The following is a 24446-nucleotide window of genomic DNA, read 5'->3' on the forward strand; positions in this document are numbered from 1 at the left end:
TTTTTAGGAGTTAGTAAAGCCAGATGGCCAGGCAGTGGCAGATGTGCAACTACTAACTACAACTTCTGTTATTCCACAAAGAATGACCAAAGGCAAAAAAACTTATTAAAATATGTACAGGTTCAATTTTAAATTTAACACCCTGCTCAAACAGAGTCACGATGCTTCAACTGAAATCGCATGCAGGAACTATGAATGTATGTAATACTGGAAAACCTTAAGGACTTAAGGACCCATCGGAAGGAAGTTGTTTAAGAACCATGAATTTAATTTCTTGTGGCATCTGTTGGTGTCAAGTTTTCTAAATGGTGCTGATGGCCCTGATTCAGATTTTCTGCCATAAGGTTTTACAGGGCATTGTTTTTCTTTAGGTGCATCTCCACCCTGAAGATTGGAAACCATCACGGAGAATTTAACCTTTGCGACCGCTGATCTGCATGAATCGAGGTTATTCCAACCACATCAATAACTTTTGCGTGGACTTTGACCCATGGCTTTCCTGTCCTTTCCAAACTTCTTTGATTGTTATAATTATGTCCCTTTCCTTATGCTTGCGACTCATTGCTTCTAGGTTAGATATTTTACCTTCTGTGCAACTTCTACATTATCCAGAGTGTTTGAGCTACAACACGCGACTCTAGTCTTTTCTGATAAGCCTATTTTAGTGTGCACGATTCCATGCCAAAATTTAGTACATAAAAAGGGAAGCAAAATGAATCAAAAATTTCGCCCTTTTGTATCGGAAGAACAATTGGCTTTAGAGCAGGACGATCAACATTGATCGCTCCATGGCTCCTTGGGTTTTCCTTATTTTATTTTTCCAAATCCTGCCCAGGCTAATCTGAACCATCCTAGGGTTTGTCTCAAATTTATACCTATCATCATTGGCCACAGCGATGTTAGCCGGAAACCTATCAGAAGATGACTGGCCAAAGAGCCAAATGTTGATGTTTAGACCCGTGTTTAAGCATCTGGAGAAAATCAGCATCTAATGCGATTTCAAATGAAAATTTCTTAATTCCGAGCTTCAACTGTCCCAAACACCTTGCGAAAGTTTCAAGTGCATTCTTGTCCCAGGTCTGTAGTTACGTTAATTTAAAAAAAGCGCGTTTTAGGCCGAATTTGTTAATTTTTATACTTTAGACTCGCGTTTAAATAGCAGGAAAAATCAGATTCAATTGCGATTTAAATAAAGATTTCTCAATTCTCAGACCCGAGTGTTCAATAAATCTTGCTAAATTTTCAAGCCGTTCTGGACCGATATTAAAACATATGATTTTAAAGGAGAGTGCGCTTTAACTCGAATAGGTCATTTTTAGACTTGTGTTTAAGCAACAGGAAAAAATTTGCATCTAATTCGATTTCAATGGAAATTTCTCAATTCCGAGCTTCAACTGTCTTATATGTATTGCGAAACTTTCAAGTTCGGACTTGCCTAGGACCTTTAGTTACGAATTTTTCAAGAAAGCGCGTTTCAGCTGAAATCGTTCATATTTATAGACTTGCGTTTAAACAGTAGGAAAAAATCAGAATCCAGCACGATTTGAATTAAAATTTCTCAGTTCTCAGACTCCAGTGCAGTAAATTTCGCAAAATTCTCACCTGCGTAATTGCCCCAGAATAGCAGCAGTTACAAATTGAGTCAGAAAAGTTCGTTTTTGGCTGGAAAGTTTAATTTTTAGACTCGCGTTTAAACGGCAGGAAAAAATTTGGATTAATGCAATTTCAAGGAAAATTTCTCATTTCCGAGCAATCTAGTCCGATTTGAAAGAAAATTTCCGAGTTTTCAGACTCGAGTGTCTGAAAAATCTCGCAAAATGTTCAACGAAGTAGTTTTAGGTAGCGCTTTTTGGCTAGAAACGGTCATTTTAAGACTCGCGATTAAACAGCAGAAAAAATCAACATATACTGCGATTTTAATAAAAATTTCTCCATTATGGGAATCAACACTCTAAGATATATCTTGAGAAGATTTGCACTTGTCCCAGCTTAGACGTTACATAGGTTTAAGCAGAGCTCGTCTTTGGCTGGAATTTTTCAATTTTTGACTCGCTTTTAAACAGCTGCAAATAATCAGCATCCAGCGCAATTTTGATAAACATTTCTTCATTTTTAGACTAGTACTTGCCCCAGATAAGCAGTTACGATTTTTTAAGAAAAGCGAGCTTTTGGTTGGAAACAATCGTTTTTATATTCGCATTTAAACAACAGAAAATAATCAACAACTATAGCAATTTTAATAGAAAAATTCTCCATTATGGGAAGGAATCACCTGTTTGCTATATCTTGCAAAATTTTCAAGTTGCTGCTTGCCTCAGATTAGTGGTTACAAATTTTCCAAGGATAGTTCCCTTTTGGTTGGAAATGTTCACTTTCATTCGCAAACAACAGAAAAAACCAGAATCTCTGCAATTTCAATGAAAATTTATCAATTCCGAGATTCAGCTGTCCTATAAATCCTGCGAAACGTTCAAGTTCGCACTTGCCCCAGATCTGCAGTTATATTTTTTTATAGAGAGCGCGTTTTGGCTGAAATTGGTCATTTATAGATTCGCATTTAAACAGCAGGGAAAAATTAGCATCTATTGCGATTTCAATGAAAATTTCTCAATTCCCAGCTTCGCCTTGTAAATCTTGCGAAACCTTCAAGTGCGTACTTGCCCCAGATTTGTAGTTACGAAGTTTTTAAGAGCGCGTTTTAAGCTGAAATTCTTCATTCATAGACTAAAGACTCGCGTTGAAATAGCAGGAAAAATCAGAATCTATTGCGATTTTAATGAAAATTTCTCAATTCTCAGATTCGAGTGTCTAATAAATCCTGCAAAATTCCAAAACCGTTCTTGCCCGACATTAAAACATATTATTTTTTAAAGGAGAGTGCGCTTTAACTCAAAGCGGCCATTTTTAGACTCGTGTTTAAGCAACAGGGAAAAATGAGCACTTAATGCGAACTGTCTTATAAATCTTGCAAAACTTTCAAGTTCGGACTTGCCGAGGATTTCTAGTTCCGATTTTTTTTTTCAGAAATCGTTCATTTATAGACTCACGTTTAATCAGAAGGAAAAAAGCAGAATCTAGCCCGATTTCAATGGAAATTCCTCAGTTCTCAGACTCCATAGTAATAAATCTCGCCAAATTCTCACCTACGTACTTGCCCCACAATAGCACTTACAAATTTCATCGGAGAGTGCGCTTTTGGCTGGAAAGTTATCTTTTTAGACTCTCGTTTAAGCAGCAGAGAAAAATCAGGATTTAATGTCATTTCAATAAACATTTCTCAATTCCGAGCCCCAACTGTCTTATAAATCTTGCGAAGTTTCAAGTTCGTACTTGCCCCATCTGTAGTTGCGATTTTTTTAAAGATAGCGCGCTGTTCGCTGAAATCGTTCATTTATAGACTCGCGTTTAAACAGCAGGAAAAAATCAGATTGTAGTCCGATTTGAATGAAAATTTCTCAGTTAGCAGACTCGAGTTTCTTTTAACAATTGAAAAAATTTTAACTGCGCTCCACGTTAGTAGTTATGAATTGTTTGAAGAGAGTGCGCTTTTGGCTGGAAACGGTCATTTTGAGACTCGCGTTTAAACAGCAGAAAAAATCACCATTTACTGCAATTTTAATTAAAATTTCTTCATTATTGAAATCAACTGTCTACTATATTTTCAAGGACGCACTTGCCCCCGCTTAGACGTTACATTTTTTTAAAAGTAGAGCGCGTTTTTGGCTAGATTTTTTTTACTTTCAGACCGCGTTTAAACAGCTGAGAATAATCAGCATCCAGTGCGTATTTGCCAAACATTTCTTCATTTTCAGATTCAAGTGTCTACTATATCTTGAGAAACGTTCAAGTTTCTACTTGCCCCAGATAAGCAGTTACAATTTTTTAAGGAAAACGTGCTTTTGGCTGGAAACAATTATTTTTATAATCGCATTTAAACATCAGAAAAAGTTCAACATCTAGTGCAATTTTAATAAAAAATTCTCCATTATGGGAATCAACTGCCGGCCATATCTTACGAAATTTTCAAGATTGCGCTTGTCCCAGATTAGTACTTACACATTTTTCATGGAGAGTGGGCTTTTGGCTGAAAATGTTCACTTTCATTCAGAATCTACTGCAATTTCAACGAAAATTTATCTATTCCGAGATTCCTGTCTTATAAATGCTGCGAAACTTTCAAGTTTGTACTTGCCCCAGATTTGTAGTTAAAATTTCTTTATAGATAGCGCGTTTTGGCTGAAGTTGGTCCTTCATAGACTCGCGTTTAAACAGCGGCACAAAATCAGAATATTTTGCGATGTGAATGAAAATTTCTCAGTTCGCAGACACGAGTGTGTAATATTTCCCGCAAAATTTTCAGCTGTGTCCTTGCCCCACATTAGGAATTACAAATTTTTCAAGAAGAGTGCGCCTTTTGCTGGAAAGTATATTTTTTAAACTCGCGTTAAACAGCTGTAAATAATCAGCATTCAGTGCGATTTTGACGAACATTTCTCAGTTTTGAGATTCAATTTGGCTCAAACCGGTCATTTTTAAACTGGAGTTTTTTGCACAGCAGAAATAAGGAATGGACGCCTCCAGAAAGAAGAAAAAGAGGAAAACCGCCACCAATATTGATGCAAACCACAAATGACTGGCCAAAGAGACAAGCCTGCCGAACGGGAACCCAAAGGCGTATCCCGATATAAACGGGATTTATACACAAAAACCTTTGCTATAGCACATTGCTTGCACACAATGCCTCTCTTGTTCCTAAGCCTTTGCGGAATCACATCCATACGGATTGTATGTCCGTGATATCTGCATCTAATTTCAGGTCCTAAGTTGCTTTCTTTACAAGCTTGTCCTCGATATTCGATGGAATTTTACACCCACATAGAAGCAGTGTAAGGGGTGAACTAGCGGATCATGCATCATCAGAAGTTTCCTTTTCAAAGCCCATAAAGTTGAGGCAAAATATGCAAATAAAAGATTAGTAAATACAGTATTGTCCAAGTTCAATGAGTTTTCAAAACCGATCGAATATCCCCCATAAACAACTGGGCCTACAGTAGAGTAAACATTCAGAGGGACACTTGACATCGTTGACAACCCTTTTAGGGCAGCGTGCATGATGAAGCGAAGAGGGCATGTGAGTTTGTTGGCAAGCTATCGCTGATTATCCATTTATTTAAAACATCTGCCATAAATCGGGCTGAAGGGCCGGAAAAGGGCCGTGCGACGCTCTGCAAAACCGATTACAGCAAGTCTAATGGTCTGGGAACGGATCCCATTTGCATGATTGTCATCGCGCCCGGACCCCGGAATTAATAAGGGCTGCCGAAGGAGTCGGCCGGGTACGTTGGCAATCAAAGGGGGTACACAGACTGCAATTATTTACCACCACATCTTAGATTTTGACCAATGGGACTGCGATCGCTTTTCACCAACTTTGCCTTTAAGGCAATCGAGCAAATGTCCTCTGGGTACAATGATTGAATTTTCACTCAAACTTTAAGAAATTTACCATTTCTGAAAAGGCCTGATTAAGGAAATATATTTCTCAAAATGCTCCACCATAAAGGTCCTAATGACTATGTTGTTCGTTTCAATAGTTCAAAATCTTCAGTAATTCAACACAAACCGATCAATTTCCTTTCTGGATACGCTCTATGTAAATCTGTTTCGAGCTTAAAAATTTCTGAAGAAACCTATTTAGTTAAATTCCTTAATTTATTATTATACCAAATTAATTAACTCGAGACGGACTATCAAAAATGCCATTAGAAGTCATCGTTTATTTCGAAGCGTTTCTGAGATATGAAGTCTTAAATACATAAAAAGCGGCCAAAGTTTTGGCATTTTAACTTCTACCTTTTTGGAGATTAGGAATTTCTGATAAAACCCAAATAGTAAATAGTAGTGCTCGATACCAGCTATCAATAAGTCATTTCACGTGATGGCACATTTCGAACCGTTTCTGAGATTTGAGGCCTTTTAAACATCGAAAGCGGTCAACGTTCTGGCAGATTTCATCTCTTTGGAGGTTAAAAATTTCTGATGAAACGCAAATAGTAAAAAATAACTCTCAAGGCAGGCTGGCAAAAACGTAATTACAAATGATTGCCTATTTCGAACCGTTTCCGAAATATCAGGCCTTTTAAACACTGAAAGCGCTTTGGCACTTTGGCTTCTATCTCTTTAGAGGTTAAGAATTTATGAAAAAACTTCATTAGTAAAAAGTAGCTCTCTAACGGGCTATCCAAAACATCATTACAAGTGATTGCATATTTGGAACCGTTTCCGATATATGGGGTCTTTAATACACTGAAAGCGGCCTACGTTTTGGCATTTTAGCTTCTCCTTTTTTGGAGGCTAGGAATTTCTAATGAAACCTAAATAGTAAAAACTAGTTGTCGATACGGGTCGATATATGTCGATAGAAAAGTCAAGTCACGTGATAGCACATTTCGAACTGTTTCTGAGGCCTTTTCAACATCGAAAGCGGTCAACGTTCTGGCTTTTTGGCTTCTATCTTTTTTTTTGGCATCTAAATAGTAAAAAGTAGCTCTCAAGGCATGCTGACAAAAATGGCATTAAAAATTATTGCATGTTTCGAACCGTTTCCGAGATATGAGGCCTTTCAAAAACTGAAAGCGTTTTGGCATTTTGGCTTCTATCTCCTTGGAGGTTAGGAATTTCTGATGAAACCTAAATAGTAAAAAGTAGCTCTCAATGCAGGCTGGCAAAAATGTCATTACAAATGATTGCATATTTCAAACCGTTTCCGAAATATCACGCCGTTTAAAAACTGAAAGCGTTTTGGCATCTCTTTAGAGGTTAGGAATTTATGATTAAACCTCATTGGCAAAAAGTAGTCCTCGACACGGGCTATCAAAAATGTCGGTATGAATGATTGAACATTTCGAACCGTTCCTGAGATATTAGGCCTTTTAAATATCGAAGCGAAGTTTCTTTGGAGGTTACAAATTTCTGATGAAACCTAAATAGTAAAACGTAGCTCTCTAGAGGGGCCATCAAAAACGTCATTACAAGTGATTGCGTATTTCGAACCGTACCTGAGATATGAGGCCTTCCACACACTGAAAGCGAACTAACCTCTGGCATTTTTGCTTCTATTTATATAGAGGTTAGAAATTTATGACAAAACCTCATTAGTTAAAAGTAGCTCTCTAGACGGGCTATCGAAAACATCATTACAAGTGATTGCATATTTGGAACCGTTTTCGATCGAGATATGGGGCCTTTTAAACAGTGAAAGCGGCCTAAGTCTTGGCATTTTTGCTTCTATTTCTTTTGAGGATAGAAATTTATGATAAAACCTCATTAGCTAAAAGTAGCTCTCTAGACGGGCTATCGAAAACATCATTACAAGTGATTGCATATTTGGAACCGTTTCCTAGATATGGGGCCTTTTAAACAGTGAAGGAGGCCTACGTTTTGGCTTCTACCTTTTTGGAGGTTAGGAATTTCTGACGAAACGTAATTATTAAAAAGTAGTTGTCGAAGTCGGCTTTCAAACATGTCATTACAAGTGAATGCATATTGAGAACCGTTTCTGAGGTCTGTCTTTAAACATCGAAAGCGTCTAAAGTTTTCGCATTTTTGCTTCTATCTCTTTGGAAGTTAAGAACTTCTCATAAAACATAATTAGGAAAAATTAGCTCTTTATGCAGGCTAGCAAAACTGTCAGTACAAATGATTGCACATTTCGAATCATTTCTGAGATCATCTTTTAAACATCGAAAGCGGCCTACGTTTTGGCATATTGGCTTCCATTTCTTTGGAGGTTAAAAATTTCTAATGAAACTTAAATTGTTAAAAGTTGCTCTGTAGGCGGGCTATCAAATTGTCATTAGAAGTGATCATCACGATATGAAGTCAAAAACATCAAAAGCGGCTTAGGTTTTGTCACTTTTTGCTTCTATCTCTTTGGAGGTTAGGAATTTTTGATGAAACATTATTAGTAAAAAGTAGATCTCGAGACGGGCTATCAAAAATGTGATACAAGGAATCGTCTATTTCCAACCGTTTCTGAGATATGGAGCCTTCAAAGCATCAAAAGCTTCCAAGGTTTTGTCCCTTCTGCTTCTATTTCTTTGGAGGTTTGAAATCTCTGACGAAACGTAATTAGTAAAAATTAGTTCTGGAGTATGTTATATTAAGAACGGCAGAGATCAAGAGTCTAAGGTCAATAGCGGGAAAAACAATACGGGGTATAGTGAGGAGCGCAATAATAAGACAGACGTGCAAGGTGGATGATGCAATCAGATGGGGACAAAGTGCAGAAGATGCTGGCGGGACCATGTAGAAAGAATGGACCCCGAAAAAATAGCGAAGATTGTGTCTAATGGAAATAAACCAAAATAGTGATAACTGGAAATTATCTAAGGGGGTTATAAATAAAACCTATAGGCCTGAAACCAGCTTTCCTTGGAAGCGAGAAAAGCTACACTTCTAATAGAGAAACTTATCTGCATTCTGTAAAACTGCCGCTCCATTAGAAATAATCTCCGATCGTTCACGCGCTAAAAACGGAAGCAGCAAATCGAAATGAGTATTTTTTTAAATTCTTGCAACAGCGTCTTAAGACTAAACCCTGCCAATGTTACTCAACCTACTCAATTGGCAATTTTCCCCGATTTTTCACGCACTGAAAACAGCCAGTATTTCTGTCACGAAATATAAAGCCGTTAACTCTACCTCTTCAATCCCAATTAATCACTTTAAAGTTTCGATGGGCGTTGGACAAGCTGTTCGCATTAAAACTTTTTATGAAGTTTAATAATTTAATTTCCCCCCGAAAAGTTAAAGCCGGCTGAAAATCTAAGCGGTTCTTGTTGTGGCGTCAGTTAGAACAAATGCAATTATGTTCGTCTGTGTCTCCCGGGGGTCTTTGATTTCCGCCCTGGATGGCGACCGACCGTTCGGCCCTTTTCCGCCGACTTTATTAAAGCCATTCAAAAGTTCACTTTCCACTCTTGTGGGGAATGAAAAGACTGGCTGCCTCGCTGTTTATTGAGCGTCCTAAAAGATGCAACATCGAAACAGATGATCAAACTCATATCGGAGCGGCGGTAAATAAATGTTAATGCCACGTCGCTGACTTTGGTACGTTCCATGCGACTGATCGCGTATTACCGTTCCGCCTTGCTGGAATCATTCCAATAAATGTCGCAGCAAAGCTCAAGTTCGACTTTGTTAATTACTCCACTTGGATCGATACTTAATGGGCAAGAGAGCTTGCTTGAGAAAAAACGAAAAGTGCTGAAAATGAAGCTCAACCAAAAGAACTTTCATTAGCAATAGTGCAAGAAAAACTATACAAATCCCGACTAAAAGCATATTTAGAAAAATTAACAGCGTTAGGAACAAGAAAGGTTGGAAGGAACAGCAGAATCAACAATAAAACCCCCAGGTTCAGCCACGAAGTAAAAGAAAAATGCAAAGAAAACCGGAAGGTTTAATGGAACATCAGGCAACAAACATATAACAAAAAATATTTAGAAAAATACAAAATAATTGAAGAAGAAAGTGCGACAAACCGCGAACCATGGAACAACTCAGACAAGAAACAAAATCCTCGAAAAAATTGCGGGTAAAACCTTACTCGCCAAACAAAGAAAAGCCGACATCAGACAAACATGAAAACATCAACCAGTGAGTAAAAAGAAGAAAACAAAATGGGACCAACAAATGAGTAGAATGAACCAGGAAAGAATTGGCGCACAAGGAAACCGAAGAAGGAAGAGGCCTGAGGAGCCTGTAATTGAAGAAGAAAGAAGAAGATGCGAAATGCTACTGGATAGTTTTGAAGACATTCATCCAGAAAAAAGTCATATAAATTGGATCTGCATTCAGTTTTATGGGTGTTTTAATGACGGATTAAAAAAGCTTTGATCCGATTTGATAAATGAGTTATAACTTATTAAGTGATGAGTTATAATTCATCAACTCAGAGAGGGCCAACAAATTTTCTCAAATTTTTCCGAACTTTGGAACTGAACAAATTCTGATTCCTTAGAGCTATTTGGTGTCTGTTTAGAGCATTATTGAACCCTATTTGCTTTCTGCTGGTGGATGTTTTGGTAAAAATCAAGCACCTCAGATTAATCGTCCACAGGGCGGCAAACGAAAAACTTGCAAAATGTCGCAAAGTTCTTCTAGGTGGACAAAAAACAGCTTTCTTGGACATGAACACCAAAAGTTTAAAGATAAACCAAATAGCTCAAATCGGTTTTTTTCATTTTTTTGGCAATCTTCTCTATTTACACGGTGGACTAGAAAAATCAACTTTTTGGTCGTGTAGCAATAATTTTTCTGCTCTTGGTCCGCTTTTCACGATCTAACGCTCATGTTGAAGGTTAAACTTCATAGACAATTTAAGACGAAAATCCGATATACAGGGTTGCACGAAAAATTACCCAAATCAGACTTGGCCTCAAAACCTGTGATTCTGGAAGATTTTCAACTAAGTGAATTTTCCTTTCAAATATTTCGTTTATTTATGCAACCCTCTGTACTGGATTTTCCTGTGTGTTTGATTGTGAAGTTCGATTTAAGCTCTTTAGACTCTCTCTAGAAAAAGTAAATAAACCAGATAAGCGAAAAATTAAAAAACGTTTTTCGATATTTGAGGTCTATCTTAATGCTTAGTGTGGGGTTAATGTGGGGTTGAAATACAAAAAATCCCCTTTCGTTCAACGGAGAAAAGGCCGAACTTTTACCAATTTTACATTGCTTCATTTGCCACCCTGTAGGAAAATTATCTGAAGCATCATCTTTTGCAAAAACACCCGCTAACTGAGAAAGGATTGGACTAAATTAAGCTTCAAACAGAAACCAAATCGCTTGAAGCAGTAAGAATTTATTGAGTTTCAAAACCAGTCCAAATTGCTTCGGGTAACGGCTAGTTTCTCTTGAGTGCTTAATGACGTCAGACAAGGTAGGCCTTGAGCTGTAGACCAGATCAGATTATCATTATTCAAATGCGATGGTTTCTTTATAAATTTTCTGGTCTTTTGCAGATCAGCTATTCCGCATGGAAGGTCCTTCCGCGGGGTTGCCGGTTAACAAATTTCCGTGGCTTTTATTCAAAAAATGGGAGCAAAAATAAATTGCAATTAGGCAAAAGTCATTAAAATACACTTAAAACAGGGCCTATCCTGATGTGCGTAGACATTAATTAGTGATAAATGAAATGTATATTCGCCTCTAAACAATGCAATTGATAAAACGGTATGGCAACGCTGGTAACTTCAAATACACGGCCAAAGATTTTTTAAAATTTTGGAAAAAGTTTTCCATTTTTGTATTTTTCTAATATATTTGAATAACATAGCAGTGTTTCCAATAGACTGGTTTAGGCAAATAATAATTTAAGCAAAAACAAAAAACGAAATTTACAATCTTTTCTACTGAGTACCTAGATACGACTGCCAAAATCGACAAATTTCCCGGCTCTAAACCAATTTTAAAACCCGGCCTTGTATTCCTTTAAAATGAACTTTCTCTTCAAAAATTGATCTTTTCTTCGGCCTTCTACTAGCTTCTAATCTCAACAGACGTAAAATGCGAAAAAAATCATCTAAGCAAAAAAGACTGCTTCAACAAAACACAACTGTTTATCACAAAACGTTTCCTATAGTTTTAAAAACAGCGTTATTTCTAAGACGCTCTAATGAGCAACCCGGTAATCAATATGTAAAAGTGTACACCATCGGCCTTATTAATATTCCCAATTTATTGATGGATTTTTAATTAAAACGGCTTTCGATGCGCAATCCGAGGATTGAAATACTTATTTGGAAGTTGAGCGAAATTAAATTAGGAAACTTTTTCGCCAACGACCAGACGACCAACCGGACCAGCTTAAGTAAATTATCCATGATTTATACGAGCGGGAAGTTTTCCGGTGGAAAAATGGAACGCGTCTTTGGCTCAAGACGTCCACTCAAGTGAATGAATGGGATGGTTTTTGTTCCCGTTTCAGTTCGCTGGAACCGCACTTTTTTCTCCACGAATATTTACTATAAAGAAAAAACTTACTTGAGCCAATGTCGCTTCGTGATGGGCGTATGGCAGCAGATGGCGTCATATTGATCAGCCAGCCACACGATCAGGATCACGTAGAAGGCTGTGGTGGTGTCATTGAAGAATTCCGACATGATGGCTTCGATTCCTGGAAAACAACCACACGCCATTTATCAAGCGTTTACCTTTGAGCCGACGGAATTCAGACACACCACCATTGCAAATGTGCATTATTTGACAACATTAAATATTGTTATTTAACGACTGTTTATATACACAAGCGGCTCGCTTTTGTGCGGACAATCAAATGCACCTGCAAGCCTTTTAATTTATGTTCGAACTGGGCAAAAAGTGGTGAGCAAACATAATATACAATTCAAATTATCGGTCATAAATTTGCTCAATCTCGTGCAAAAGACCACCCCTTTGTTAAAAATATACCACTCGTTATTTGGGGCATAGATTATACGTAGAAACAACGTGTGACCCATTTACATTGGTAGTCATGATACGATTCTAGGCATCTGGTGATTTATCTTTTAAAAAGGCGCGATGCCTGCTTGGTTCCTGTTTGTTTGTAGTATCGCCTAACAGTTCTGGGTAACACTGTGTTGAGTTGTGTTGTGGCCGCTCTCTGCGCTAATGAGTTATAACTCATCGCGTCTCACTCCGCCGCACTTTCAAATGCGCTTAGCATTTAACCGCGGGGCGTATTGGAGGTTTGTCTAGAACCGGGACTGCTATTTTAGCACCTAAAAAGGTCACCAAAAGTTTTTATGCGTAACATTTTCCCAAGTAGACGACTGCAACGCAACTGCACCAGTGAGTTCCTTCTGCATCACTGCGCCAACGCCTGCCTAGGTAACACTGTGCTGCGTGGCACTTTTGTGTTCATGCCGTTGTGTGCGTCACAAAAAGCGTCTAACGGCGTAACACCTTGAGTAATACTTCAGATAGACTTCGGATTGCAAGTTCATGAAAAGCGCGCGCAGAGGAAACAGGAAACATATGGTTTCCCGGTAACCAAAACTAGTTCGTGCTCAAAGTCCTTATCTACTGATGATTTCCTATTTATCTCGATTTGGTATCAGTTCTGTTAGTGCGGAATTTCGAATGGCAAATCCTAAAAAAAAAGGACAATGTTGCCTACACATATTACAAAACAATATTTTTTGAGCACGAAATAATAGCAAATTAAAACTATGTTCTTCTTCTTCTTGCGTCTTTAATGTAGGCAAATTTCCGTGTTTTTCTTCTTATCCTCTGCGATTCAATTATTAGAGATGTGGCCGCTCCAATACTTGCGGGGTCTTCCAACGCCTAGGCGCCCTAAGGGCGACTTGTCTGGTTATTTTGACCATCCTGTCTTCATTCATGCGATCTATGGTTCGTTTCACTCTCTCTTCCTTCTCAGTTCCGCCTTCCATGTTCTTCGAATGTCCTTGCTTCTCCCCGTGTCAAAAAGCGTTTGTCCAGAGCTTCCGGAAGACGCCCATTTTTAAGCCCAATTTACCAACTCGGAAATTCATATTAATCAGGGATTAACGCGATTTGGGCGAAATTTTCAGTATTTTGAGCTTCAACTGCGTTCTATGGACTGTGAAACTTTCACGTGTCTGCTTTCTCCAGATTGGAAATAGTTGGGATTTTTTTAAGAAAAGAGTTCTTTTGTGCGAACACGCCCATTTTCATGCCCACTTTTCCAAGTCGGTAAAAACCAAGGATTAAAGCGATTTGGCCGAAATTTTCATTATGATGAGCTTGAAGCGTATTCTATAGACTGTGAAAGTTTCTAGCGTCTGGTTGATCCAGATTGGAAGTTGGGATTTTTTGACGCAATGAGTGCTTTTGGGCGAAAACGCCCATTTTTATGCTCACTTTTCCAAGTCGGCAAAAGTCAGGGATTAAGGCGATTTGGGCGTATTTGGAGGTTCAAGTGTATTCTATAGATTGTGAAAGTTTCAACCGTCTGGTTGTTCCTGATTGGAAGTTGGGATTTTTTGAAGCAAAGAGTGCTTTTGGGCGAAAACGCCCATTTTTATGCACAATTTTCCAAGTCGGAAAAAAAGGATTAAGGCGATTTGTGCAAAATTTCCAGTATTTTGAGGTTCAACCGCCGTCTATAAACTGTACAACTTTTAAGCGTCTGCTTGCTCCAGATTGGAAGTAGAGATTTTTCATGCAACGAGTGCTTTTGGGCAAAAACGCCCATTTTTATGCCCACAGTCGGCAAAAATCAAGGCGATTTGGGCGAAATTTTCATTATTATGAGCTTCAAGTGTGTTCTCTGGACTGTGAAAGTTTCAACCGTCTGGTTGTTCCTGATTGGAAGTTGGGGTTTTTTGAAGCAAAGAGTGCTTTTGAGCGGAAACGCCGATTTTTATGCACACTTTTCCAAATCGAAAAAAAATAAGGGATTAAGGCGACAACGAGTGCTTTAGGGCAAAAACGCCCATTTTTATGGCCACTTTGAGTCGGCAAAAATCAGGGATTAAGGCGATTTGGGCGAAATTTTCAGTATTTTGAGCTTCAACTGTGTTCTATGGACTGCGAAAGCTTCAAGTGTCTGATAGCCCTTGATTGGAAGTTGGGATTTCTTAAAGCAGAGAGTATTTTTGTGCGACAACGCTCATTTTTATGCCCACTTTACCAACTCGGTAAAAATCAGGGATTAAGGCGATTTGGGCGAAATTTTCAGTATTTTGAGCCTCAGAGGTCTTCTATGGTCTGTGAAAGTTTCAAGCGTTTGCTTGCTTCAGATTGGCTGTTGGGGTTTTTTGAAGCAAAGAGTGTTTTTATGCAAAAACCCCCATTTTTATGCCCACTTTACCAAGTCGGAAAAGATTCAAGTGTCTGCTAGCCCTTGATTGGAAGTTGAGATTTTGAATTTGAAGCAGTGGTGCTTTTGGGCAAAGACGCATTTCTATGCTCACTTTACTAAGTCGGCAATTATCAGGGATTAAGGCGATTTGGGCTAAATTTTCAGTATTTTGAGCCTCAACTGTATTATATGGTCTGTGAAAGTATCAAGCGTTTGCTTGCTTCAGATTGGCAGTTGGTGTTTTTTGAAGCAAAGAGTGCTTTCGGTCGAAAACGTCCGTTTTTATGTCCAATTTACCAAGTCGTCAAAAATAAGGGTTTAAGACGATTTGGGCGAAATTTTCAGTATTTTGAGCTTCATTCTTGAGCTTCACTATCTTCTATAGACTGTGAAAGTTTCAAGCGTCTACTTGCTCCAGATTGGAAGTTGGGATTTTTTTACGCAAAGAGTGCTTTTTTGAGAGTGCAAAACCGCCCATTTGTATGCCCACATTGACAAGTCGGCAAAAATCAAGGATTAAGGCAAAATTTTCATTATGATGAACTTCAAGTGTATTCTATGGACTGTGAAAGTTTCAACCGTCTGGTTGTTCCAGATTGGAACGGGATGGGAATTGGGATGTTTTGAATCAAACAGTACTTTTGGGGGCGAAAACGCCCATTTTTATGCTCACTTTACCAAGTCGGTCTCAATCAGATAGCCGGGAAAATTTACTTAATCATGTTTGCATCCAACCGAACATCGTTTCTTTGCCTTGCTCAGACAAAGCCAATGACAAAATCAAGAAGAATGTCGCGGATTTATGCAGGACAACGGCAAGTTGCTGAAAAGGTTGAACGTTGCCGGTAAACAGCCAGTTTGTACAGAAAGTATTTTTCTTTGGCGGCAGATTGGGAACAAAAGCCAATGAAAGTCCTCGAGACTTAACAATTAGCAGCACCGTGTATAAAATGTCGTTAAAAGTCCCTGTTTTGAGTTTTCGAGAGCCTCAAACAGTTATTTGAGGAAGGCCATTGACAATGGTTGGTGCGTGTTGAGGCAAAAAGGTCTTTGGGGGGTGATTTAATTGTGTGTGTGTTTGGAGCGAGATTATTGAAATTGAAGCGAAAATCCGAGAAAATTATCTGAAGAACTTGGGGAGCATTTAAATGTTAAGCGGGGACGCTGTTGCTCGTCTACCCACCATTTATTTTAATAAGGCCCCTGTTCATTAAGGCCGCCAGCCTGGCAGGCAGCAGCAGCAAAGAGGAGACAAATTTCTGTTTACACAAACAAATTATTCATGGTCCGTCTTTGCCTAATAATTAAAATTAATCTGTATACAGAACGAATAACAATGTGCCGCCTACGACGACGTCCGCGTTAATGTATGCAAAAAAAGCCGGCGAAACGTTTCGTCAGTTAGGTCGAAACCGACGCAAATAAACACTAATTTCATTTAGTTTCGAAGCAGGAACGAACCGACGACTTCTCTGATATTTTTCTCCATTTCCAAATGAATTTATGCATCGTGAAATTGCAAAATGGACGAAGTGGAACTGAATAACTGCAGTTTAAATTGAAACGCGGGGTGGAGAGCTGCGTCTTCTTCCCCTTTGTTTTTAGAGGATTTTCTCACTTTTTTAAATTATAATCGAGCGAATTTAATAATAGAGCTGAGCCCATTTGTCCTAGTTCAGGGGCTACACAGATATAAGTACAGCAAAAAGCAATCAAAACTGATGCTGCAGATTTAGAGTCAAGTTGGAGAGCTGGTGACAAATCTACAAAAGCTCACAATTTATAGAAATTTGGTCAATATTGGAGTTTCTTTTACACTGTACGAAAACTAGAAGCTGCCAGTTCGTCCAGTTTTCGAGTTGGGTTTTTTTTGTCGCCCCACTGCAAGCGGACAGATTTTCCTATTCCAGCCACAAATTTGCGAACTTGTTGAACTTTAACTTCAAAAATCTACAAAAACCGGCATACTAGGTACTAGGTATAATAGATACTTGACCCATTTTTACAGTTAGAATTTCTCTTTCGACCGACCATGTTTTCAAGAATTTCAGCCTGAAGTTTGAGAGATTGTAAAAAATCAAATTAAAGCCACATTCGTTTTAAAATTTGCCATTATGGACAATAAAGGCAATTTCAGAATTGGAATTTTTCTTTCGTCCGGCTGCAGGTCTGACATTCCAGCCACAACTCGCGAAATTGTAAAAATCTTTAACAGCTAGCAAATGAGTCTCAAATTTTAACATAAAACTCACATTTGACTGATTTTTTTTCAATATCAACGCCAGAGGCTCTTTTACACTGTTAAAAAAATTTAGTTCCTGGTTGACCGCGCTTTGGAGACAACATTTTTCTTTAGCCCGATTGCGTTTTTGAACGATTGTAGTATTTCAGCCTTACGTAAGAGAGCGTGTAAAAAATCAAACAAAACTCCTGTTTGATAGAAAGTATGTCCATATTGACCATAGTCTCTTTGTACTGTGCAAGTTCCTACTTTATCCAATTTCAGGACAGACATTTTTTGTTGTCCTACTGCATACCCGAAGAATTCTCCCATTTCAGCCTGAATTTTTCGGAATTTTTGATTTTTCTTTGAAAAAATTTCTGACCTGGTGAAGAATCAACCAAAACTAACATTTGATTCAAAGTTTATCAATAATAACACCAAAGATTCCTTTGCGTTGTCCAAAAACTTGAAGTTGCCACTTGGTTTAGTTTCAGAGGAAAATGTTTGTTCAACATTCGACTGCTTGTCTGAAGCCTTAAAGATTTCGGCATTTCAGCAGCAAGTTCGAGAGCTTGTGAAAATTCAACGAAAACATAGATTTGATTGAAATTTTGCCTATGCGAGTACCGCAGGCCCCTTTAAACTGTCCGCAAATTTGAAGTTGCTACTGGGCTCACTTTCCAAGAATTAATTGATCTTTTGACCGTCTGCATTCTGAAGAATTCTCACCTTTTTGCCTCAAGTTCGAGAACTTGTCAAAATTCAATCAAAACTTACGTTTGATTGAAATATTGTCTTTGCGGGCACCAGACGCCCCTTTAAACTGCCCAAAATTTGTAAGTTCCTCCTTTACTCAGTTTCGCACTTTCAATTTTTCTTTCGATCGCCTACATGCTGAAAAATTCTGTTATTTTCGTGTTAAACTGAACCTGCAAAAACTGAGCTTAAAAAATAGTTGAAACTTAAAATACCAAAAATGTTTCTCAAATCGTCTTAATCCTCAAATATCAGTTTTACCGACTTGAAAATGCTGGCATGAAATGGGCGTTTTCGCCCAAAAGCACTCTTAGCTTCAAAAAATCCCAACTTTCAGTCTTGAGCAAGCAGACACTTGAAACTTCCACAGCCGATAGAAGACAGTTGAGGCTCAAAACACCAAAAATCGCGCCCAAATCGCTTTAATTCCTGATTTTTGCCGACTTGGCCAAGTGTTCAAAAATTCCTTTGGCCAAGAGTTCTCGCCCCAACGCGCTCTGCTTCAAAGAACTTCAACTTCCATTCTAGAGCGAGCCGACCCTTGAAACTTGCACAGTTTGCAGGAGACAGTTGAGGCTGAAAATACTGAAAATTTCGCCCAAATCACCTTAATTCCTTATTTTTCCGACTTGGTAAATAAGGCATAAAAATGGGCGTTTTCACCCAAAAGCATTCTTAGCTTCAAAAAATCCCAACTTCCAATCTACAGAAAGCAGACAGTTGCAACTTTCACATCCCACAGAATATAGTTGAGGCTCAAAATACTGTAAATTTCGCCCAAATCGCCTTAATCCCTGATTTTTGTCGAGTTGCCAAATTGGGCGTTTTCTCGCAGAAGCATTCTTAGCTTCAAAAAACCCCAACTTAAAATCTAGAGCAAGCAGACACTTGACACTTTCACAGTCTATAGAAGACACTTGAGGCTTAAAATACGGAAAATTTCGCCGAAATCGTCTTAATTCCTGATTTCTGCCCACTTAGCAAACTGGGCATAAAATGGACGTTTTCGACCAAAAGCATTACCAGCTTCAAAAAATTCCAACTATCAATCTGGAGCAAGCAGATACTTGAAACTAGCACAGTTTGTAGAAGACAATTCAAGCTCAAAATATTGGAAATTTCGCCCAAATCGCCTTAATCCCTGATTTTTGCCAACTTGGTAAAGTGGGCATAAAATGGGCGTTTTCGACCAAAACTATTCTTAGCTTCAAAAAATCCCAACTTCCAATCTAGGGCAAGCAGACACTTGAAACTTTACAGTCAAAGTCGGCATAAAAATTGGCGTTTTCGCCAAAAGCACGCTTTGCTTCGAAAAATCTCAACTTCCGATCTTGAGCAAGGACTTACTCTGAAAGCACTTTAATCCTGTGTGAAAATTGGTTTAAAAGTGTCTAAATGCTACAGATTCGGAATTAATTCTGTGTTCCTAAAGGCGTTTTAAAGATTCTGTTCGTCAATTCTGAAATTTATGGTTTCTACAAAATCCATCAACGCTCAGAATAGAGTGAAAGTGGGTTGCTATAGAGTTTAAGGGTTGGTTCACACTGTGCAAAAATGAATAGTTGCTACTTGGTCCAGTTTCGCAGCAGGAACTTCGCTTTCCTTGGCTGGCAAGTTTCACGAAATGAGGCGTTTCAGTCTTAATTTTAAGAGTTGATAACAAACTAACAACACTTATATTTGCCTGAAGTTCACACTAAAAATCTAAAAAATATTGAACCTAGAGTTTATTTCACATTGAAAGGTAAAGACAGACACACAAAACGTTTTTGACGTTTTTTTAACATTTTACCCTCAAGTTTGAGGCTTCTACAAAGTCGATCAACCCTCGTACCTGAGTGAAATTTACCTAAAGACCCGTTCACACCCTACAAACATTTTAAATTGCTGCTTGGACCAATTTCGGAATGTAGATTTTGGCCTCCGTCTGGTAAGCTTGAAGAATTTTCACATTTCAGCTTGTGTTTTGAGAGCTGGTAACAAACCAACAAAAACTTCATAATTTAACGCAATGGCGTCACTATTAACTCTAAGGGACAGCTTACATTGTGTAAAAGTCGAAGCAAATACTTGCAAAAATTTCGGAAATAAGGTTTCTTCTAGGTTCGACCGTGAATTTTAAAGTCTAACATTTCAGCCACAATTTTGGCGCTTGAGTGCTTGATATTTGAATAAAAGTTGCTCAATATTGATCCTAAAGGCCCTTTCACACCGCGAATAATTTTGAGCGTCTAGATACAGTTTATTCGGAGTTAAGCACTTTTAACATCAGGTTAAGGCTGCTGAAAAATTAACCAAACCTCTTACTTGAGGGAAGTTTAGAAGGCATAGGTCTAAAGGCCTATTCACCCCGAACAAAAGTTCAAGAGTTGCTGACTGTATTTCACCTTAATTCAAAAGAAATTCTTGGGTTTCAGTCAATTTTATTTTTTACCATTTAAAATGTTACAAACAAAAACACCGAAACGTTTTTGTAACATTTTAAATGGTAAACAATAAAATTGACTCGAACAGTTATTGACTGGAACCCAGGAATTTCTTTTGAATTAACTTTTACACACTGCAAACATTTGAAGCGGCGTTTTGTCTTCTTCTTAGTTCGACTGTGAGTTTTAAAGCTTCTAGCATTTTAACCGCGAGTCTGCAGCTTCTGAAAAACTTGCACTATGCAAAAATCAGGAGTTGCTATCCCTAATCTGACTCAAACTTTGAAAAATTTTGGCATTTCAGCTTCAAGCTTTACAGCAACTGAAAAAACAATCAAAGCACCTGAGCGATTCGCATCTCAATAATCATCAAAACCCCAAAAACTCTCATCGGTGAACTTAATACCTCGCCCATCTTCAGCGATCAGTCACGGCCTTAAAAGCAGCCTTGTGATCGATTCAAATGACGTACAAACTTTCCTATAAAAATGTTAATGCCGACCGCAAAAGAACCTTTGACATACGGGGCCGAAAATGAGGCGAATATATAAATTTTCCGGGGCAGCAAAGTTTAAAGCAGCACCCGGAAAACTTTTCGGGCCTTTTCAACAAGCGAGACGAGAAGAGGGGCGAAAAATCGAGAGGGGCAAAATTAAATGTCGGAGAGTTTCCGATTTGGGGGAATTGTAAAAACGCATTCCCTTGCGCCCACAGTTGCAATTTTTTTTATTTTTTCTTATTTCAGAACCGAGTCTGCAATATGGAGCGAGGCTTCCGGGTGTGCAAAAATATGCCAGTAGGATGAAAATACGCCACTCAACACGTGCAGATATTTAACGGATTTGATCTGCTGCTGAAGCCAAAGGCACGCTAAAGGGTTTTTAGAAAGTTTTGCAAATTAGGAAAAAATTGTATGAGCTTTGCTATGGAAACACTCTTGGTGTGGATGATTTGTTCGAAAAACTCGTTTGTACCTCTGCGTGTAACCAAAGACCGGGCTTGAAAGCATTCAAAGCTCGAGTTTCTCTGGATTCGATCAAGCTCACATATGTAAGGCAATAGAGTGTCCCAGAGAGGTGGGAATTTTACGGTTTTTGTGAGGGCATTTAGGCGAAGCTTCTCCTCTATCTCTTGCCAATATGGTTAATTGTGGCTTATTTGCGATGACATCGATACTGCAGCTCTGGCTCTTCACACAGTGTCAACATCTTGTCATATGCGCCTGATTGATCGGCGCTGCGATGAATTTGAAAGGGTCATTTTTCATACGGAGACTACATCAGGATAATTATTTCATTTATGCGCGCAAACGTGGCAGGTAATCTAATGTTCACTGCTTGTTTAACTTTAATGACTGGTTTTAAATTACTGCATTACTAAATTACTCAACGGCTTTATTTGATCGAGTGTGTTCGGGAATGGCCATCAATTAGTGCCCGAACGCAAAGTGACCAATTTTCGCTTTTGCTCATTTAATTAAAAATAGCCGCTGCATGGGTGGATTTTTTGCCATATCGAGTGGCCGAGGTGTTTTGTTCTTTTTCTCCAAATCATCGACTTTTTAGTTAGTTTTCCCTTTCCCCGCGACTACTTTCAAGCGCCAAAACCAGGCCGGATATGAAATTACTGAACAAACGAAGCTTACATTAGGACAATGTAAAGTTGAGTGTAATTTTTCGTTAACGGTTGACGTTAAAACCAGTTTTCGATTTGGCAATTTATGCAAATTTGCCTTTTTTGCAAATTTTCTATTAAAATGAGGTTGAGGGGCTCTTTTAAAGCCGCAGATATTTTCTTTCAAACGATGTTCAATCAGGAAATTCTTGGTTTTTTATTGGCCAATTTTTGAAAAATCCGTGTTGTCCAACGACCAATCGCTTCAATTTACTTTGAAAAATTCTTGAAAACTGCCAAAAATTTCCTATTAAAGTGAGGTTTTCGTCATTTAAAGGGGCAAATTTTCTCTTTCGAGTGATATTCTGGGCAGGCTTGAGAAATTGTTGGTGTTTCCTGTACATTTTTTTTACATCCGTCTATTCCAATGGCAAATCGCTTCCCCTCAGTATTCTGAAAAAATCCTGAAAATTTACAGAAATTTCCGATGAAGGTGAGGTTTACTTCATAAAAAGCCGCAGTTTTTTTGCTTTCGAGTGATATTCTGGGCAAGGTTCAGAAATTTTTGGCTTTTCCTTGACATTTTTTTTATCCGTCCATCTATACCAACGGCCAAGCGCTTCTCCTTAGTAACTGAAAACATCCTGAAAACTCACACAAATGTCCTTTATCCGGTGAGTTTTTCCTCACTTAAAGCAGCCGATTTTCTCTTTCGAGGGATGTTATGGAGCGCATTCGGGATTTTTTAGTTTCTACTTGGTGAATTTTTGAAAATTCCGCGGTATCCAACAATCAATCGCTTCGATTTAGTGCCTAAAAAAATCCTGAAAACTCCCAGAAATGTTCTATTAAAATTAGAATTTCTTCAAGAAAAGCCAAAAATTTTCTCTATCGAGTGATATTCTGGGCAGGCTTGAGGCATTTATGGTGTTTCTTGTACAATTTTTTTAAAATCAGTTTATCTCTACCAACGGCCAATCGCTTCCCCTTGAAACTGAAAACAAGTAACTGAAAACAAACAACTAATCAAGTTAATTTTTCCTCACATAAAGCAGCCGATATTCTCTTTCGAGTGATGCTAGGCGCCGCAATCTCGAATTTTTGGATTTGCCTTGGCGAATTTTTCAAAAATCCCTGTTGTCCAACGACCAATCGCTTCGATTTAGTGTCTTAAAAAAAATTGAAAACATTCTGGAAACTCACAGAAATTTCCTTCTCAAGTGAGTTTTTCGTCAGTTAATGCGGCCAATTTTCTCTTTCGAGTGATGTTATGGACCGCATTCAGGAATTTTCGGTTTTTACTTGGTAAATTTTTGAAAATTCCGTGGTATCCAACGACCAATCGCTTCGATTTAGTGTGTGAAAAAAATCCTGAAAACTCCCAGCAATTTTCTATTAATTTAGGATTTCTTCATGAAAAGCCGAAGATTTTCTCTGTCGAGTGATCTGGGCAGGCTTGAGAAATTTTCGGCTTTTCCTTGACAATTTTTTTAATCCATCTTTCTATACCAACGGCCAATCGCTTCCCCTTAGTAACAGAAAACATCCTGGAAACTCCTAAAACATTTCTAATCAAGTGAGTTTTTCCTCAGTTCATGCAGCCGATTTTCGCTTTCGAGTGATGTTATGGACCGTATTCAGAAATGTCTGGTTTTTTTCTTGGCAAATTTTTGAAAATTCAGTGTTGTCCAACGACCAATCGCTTCGATTTAGTGTCTGAAAAAATCCTGAAATTTCCTAATAAAGTGAGGTTTTTTCTCATTTAAAGTCGTACATTTTATCTTTCGAGCGATGTTCTGGACAGGCACAAAGACAAATTTTTGGTTTTTTCTTGACATTTTTTTTTTAATCCGTCTATGCCAACAACCAATCGCTATCCTTTGGTAAATGAAAACTTCCTGGAAACTCCCAGAAGACCCCTAATTAAGTTTTTCCTCACATAAAGCAGCCGATTTTCTCTTTCGAGTGATGCTATGGGCCATAAACAAGAATTTTTGGATCTTCCTTGGCGAATTTTAGTGCCTGAAAAAATCCTGAGAACTACCAGAAATTTCCTATTAACGTGAGGTATTCGTCATATAAAGCGGCAAATTTTCTCTTTCGAGTGATATTCTGCGCAGGCTTGAGAAAGTTTTGGTATTTCCTGGACATTTTTTGCAGCCGTCTATCTATACCAACGGCCAATCGCTTCCCCTTAGTGTCTGAAAAAATCCTAAAAATTCCTCTAAATTTCCTATTAAAGTGAGGTTTTCGTCATTAAAAGCCGCAAAGTTTCTCTTTCGAGTGATATTCTGGGCAAGGTTCACAATTTTTTGGCTTTTCCTTGACAATTTTTTAAATCCGTTCATCTGTACCAACTGGCTAATCGCTTCCCTTTAGTAACTAAAAACATCCTGGAAACTCCCAGCAATTTCTTAATCAAGTTAGTTTTTCCTCACTTAAAGCAGCCTTCATTTCTCCCAATCGGGTCTTAAAATGAACCGTAGAACAATGAAATCATTTTTCAAGACTTGTAGAATCGAAACCAAAGTATGGAACTTTGGTCAGCGGCATGTCGTACAAATTTGATGCC

General features: G+C 38.3%; 1 protein-coding gene across 1 annotated transcript in view; it reads right to left on the minus strand.

Moving 5' to 3' along the window:
• Positions 1-24446, minus strand: part of LOC109544334 (membralin) — a 54660-nt gene that overhangs the window by 3093 nt on the left and 27121 nt on the right. Inside the window, exon 8 of the mRNA XM_048661986.1 lies at positions 12049-12181. Coding sequence (XP_048517943.1) covers positions 12049-12181 — 133 coding nt within the window. The remainder of the gene's footprint in view (positions 1-12048; positions 12182-24446) is intronic.

The sequence above is a fragment of the Dendroctonus ponderosae genome, unplaced genomic scaffold, assembly GCF_020466585.1.
Source record: "Dendroctonus ponderosae isolate FM_Combo_2020 unplaced genomic scaffold, Dpon_F_20191213v2 Dpon_F_20191213_10, whole genome shotgun sequence".
Lineage (NCBI taxonomy): Eukaryota > Metazoa > Arthropoda > Insecta > Coleoptera > Curculionidae > Dendroctonus > Dendroctonus ponderosae.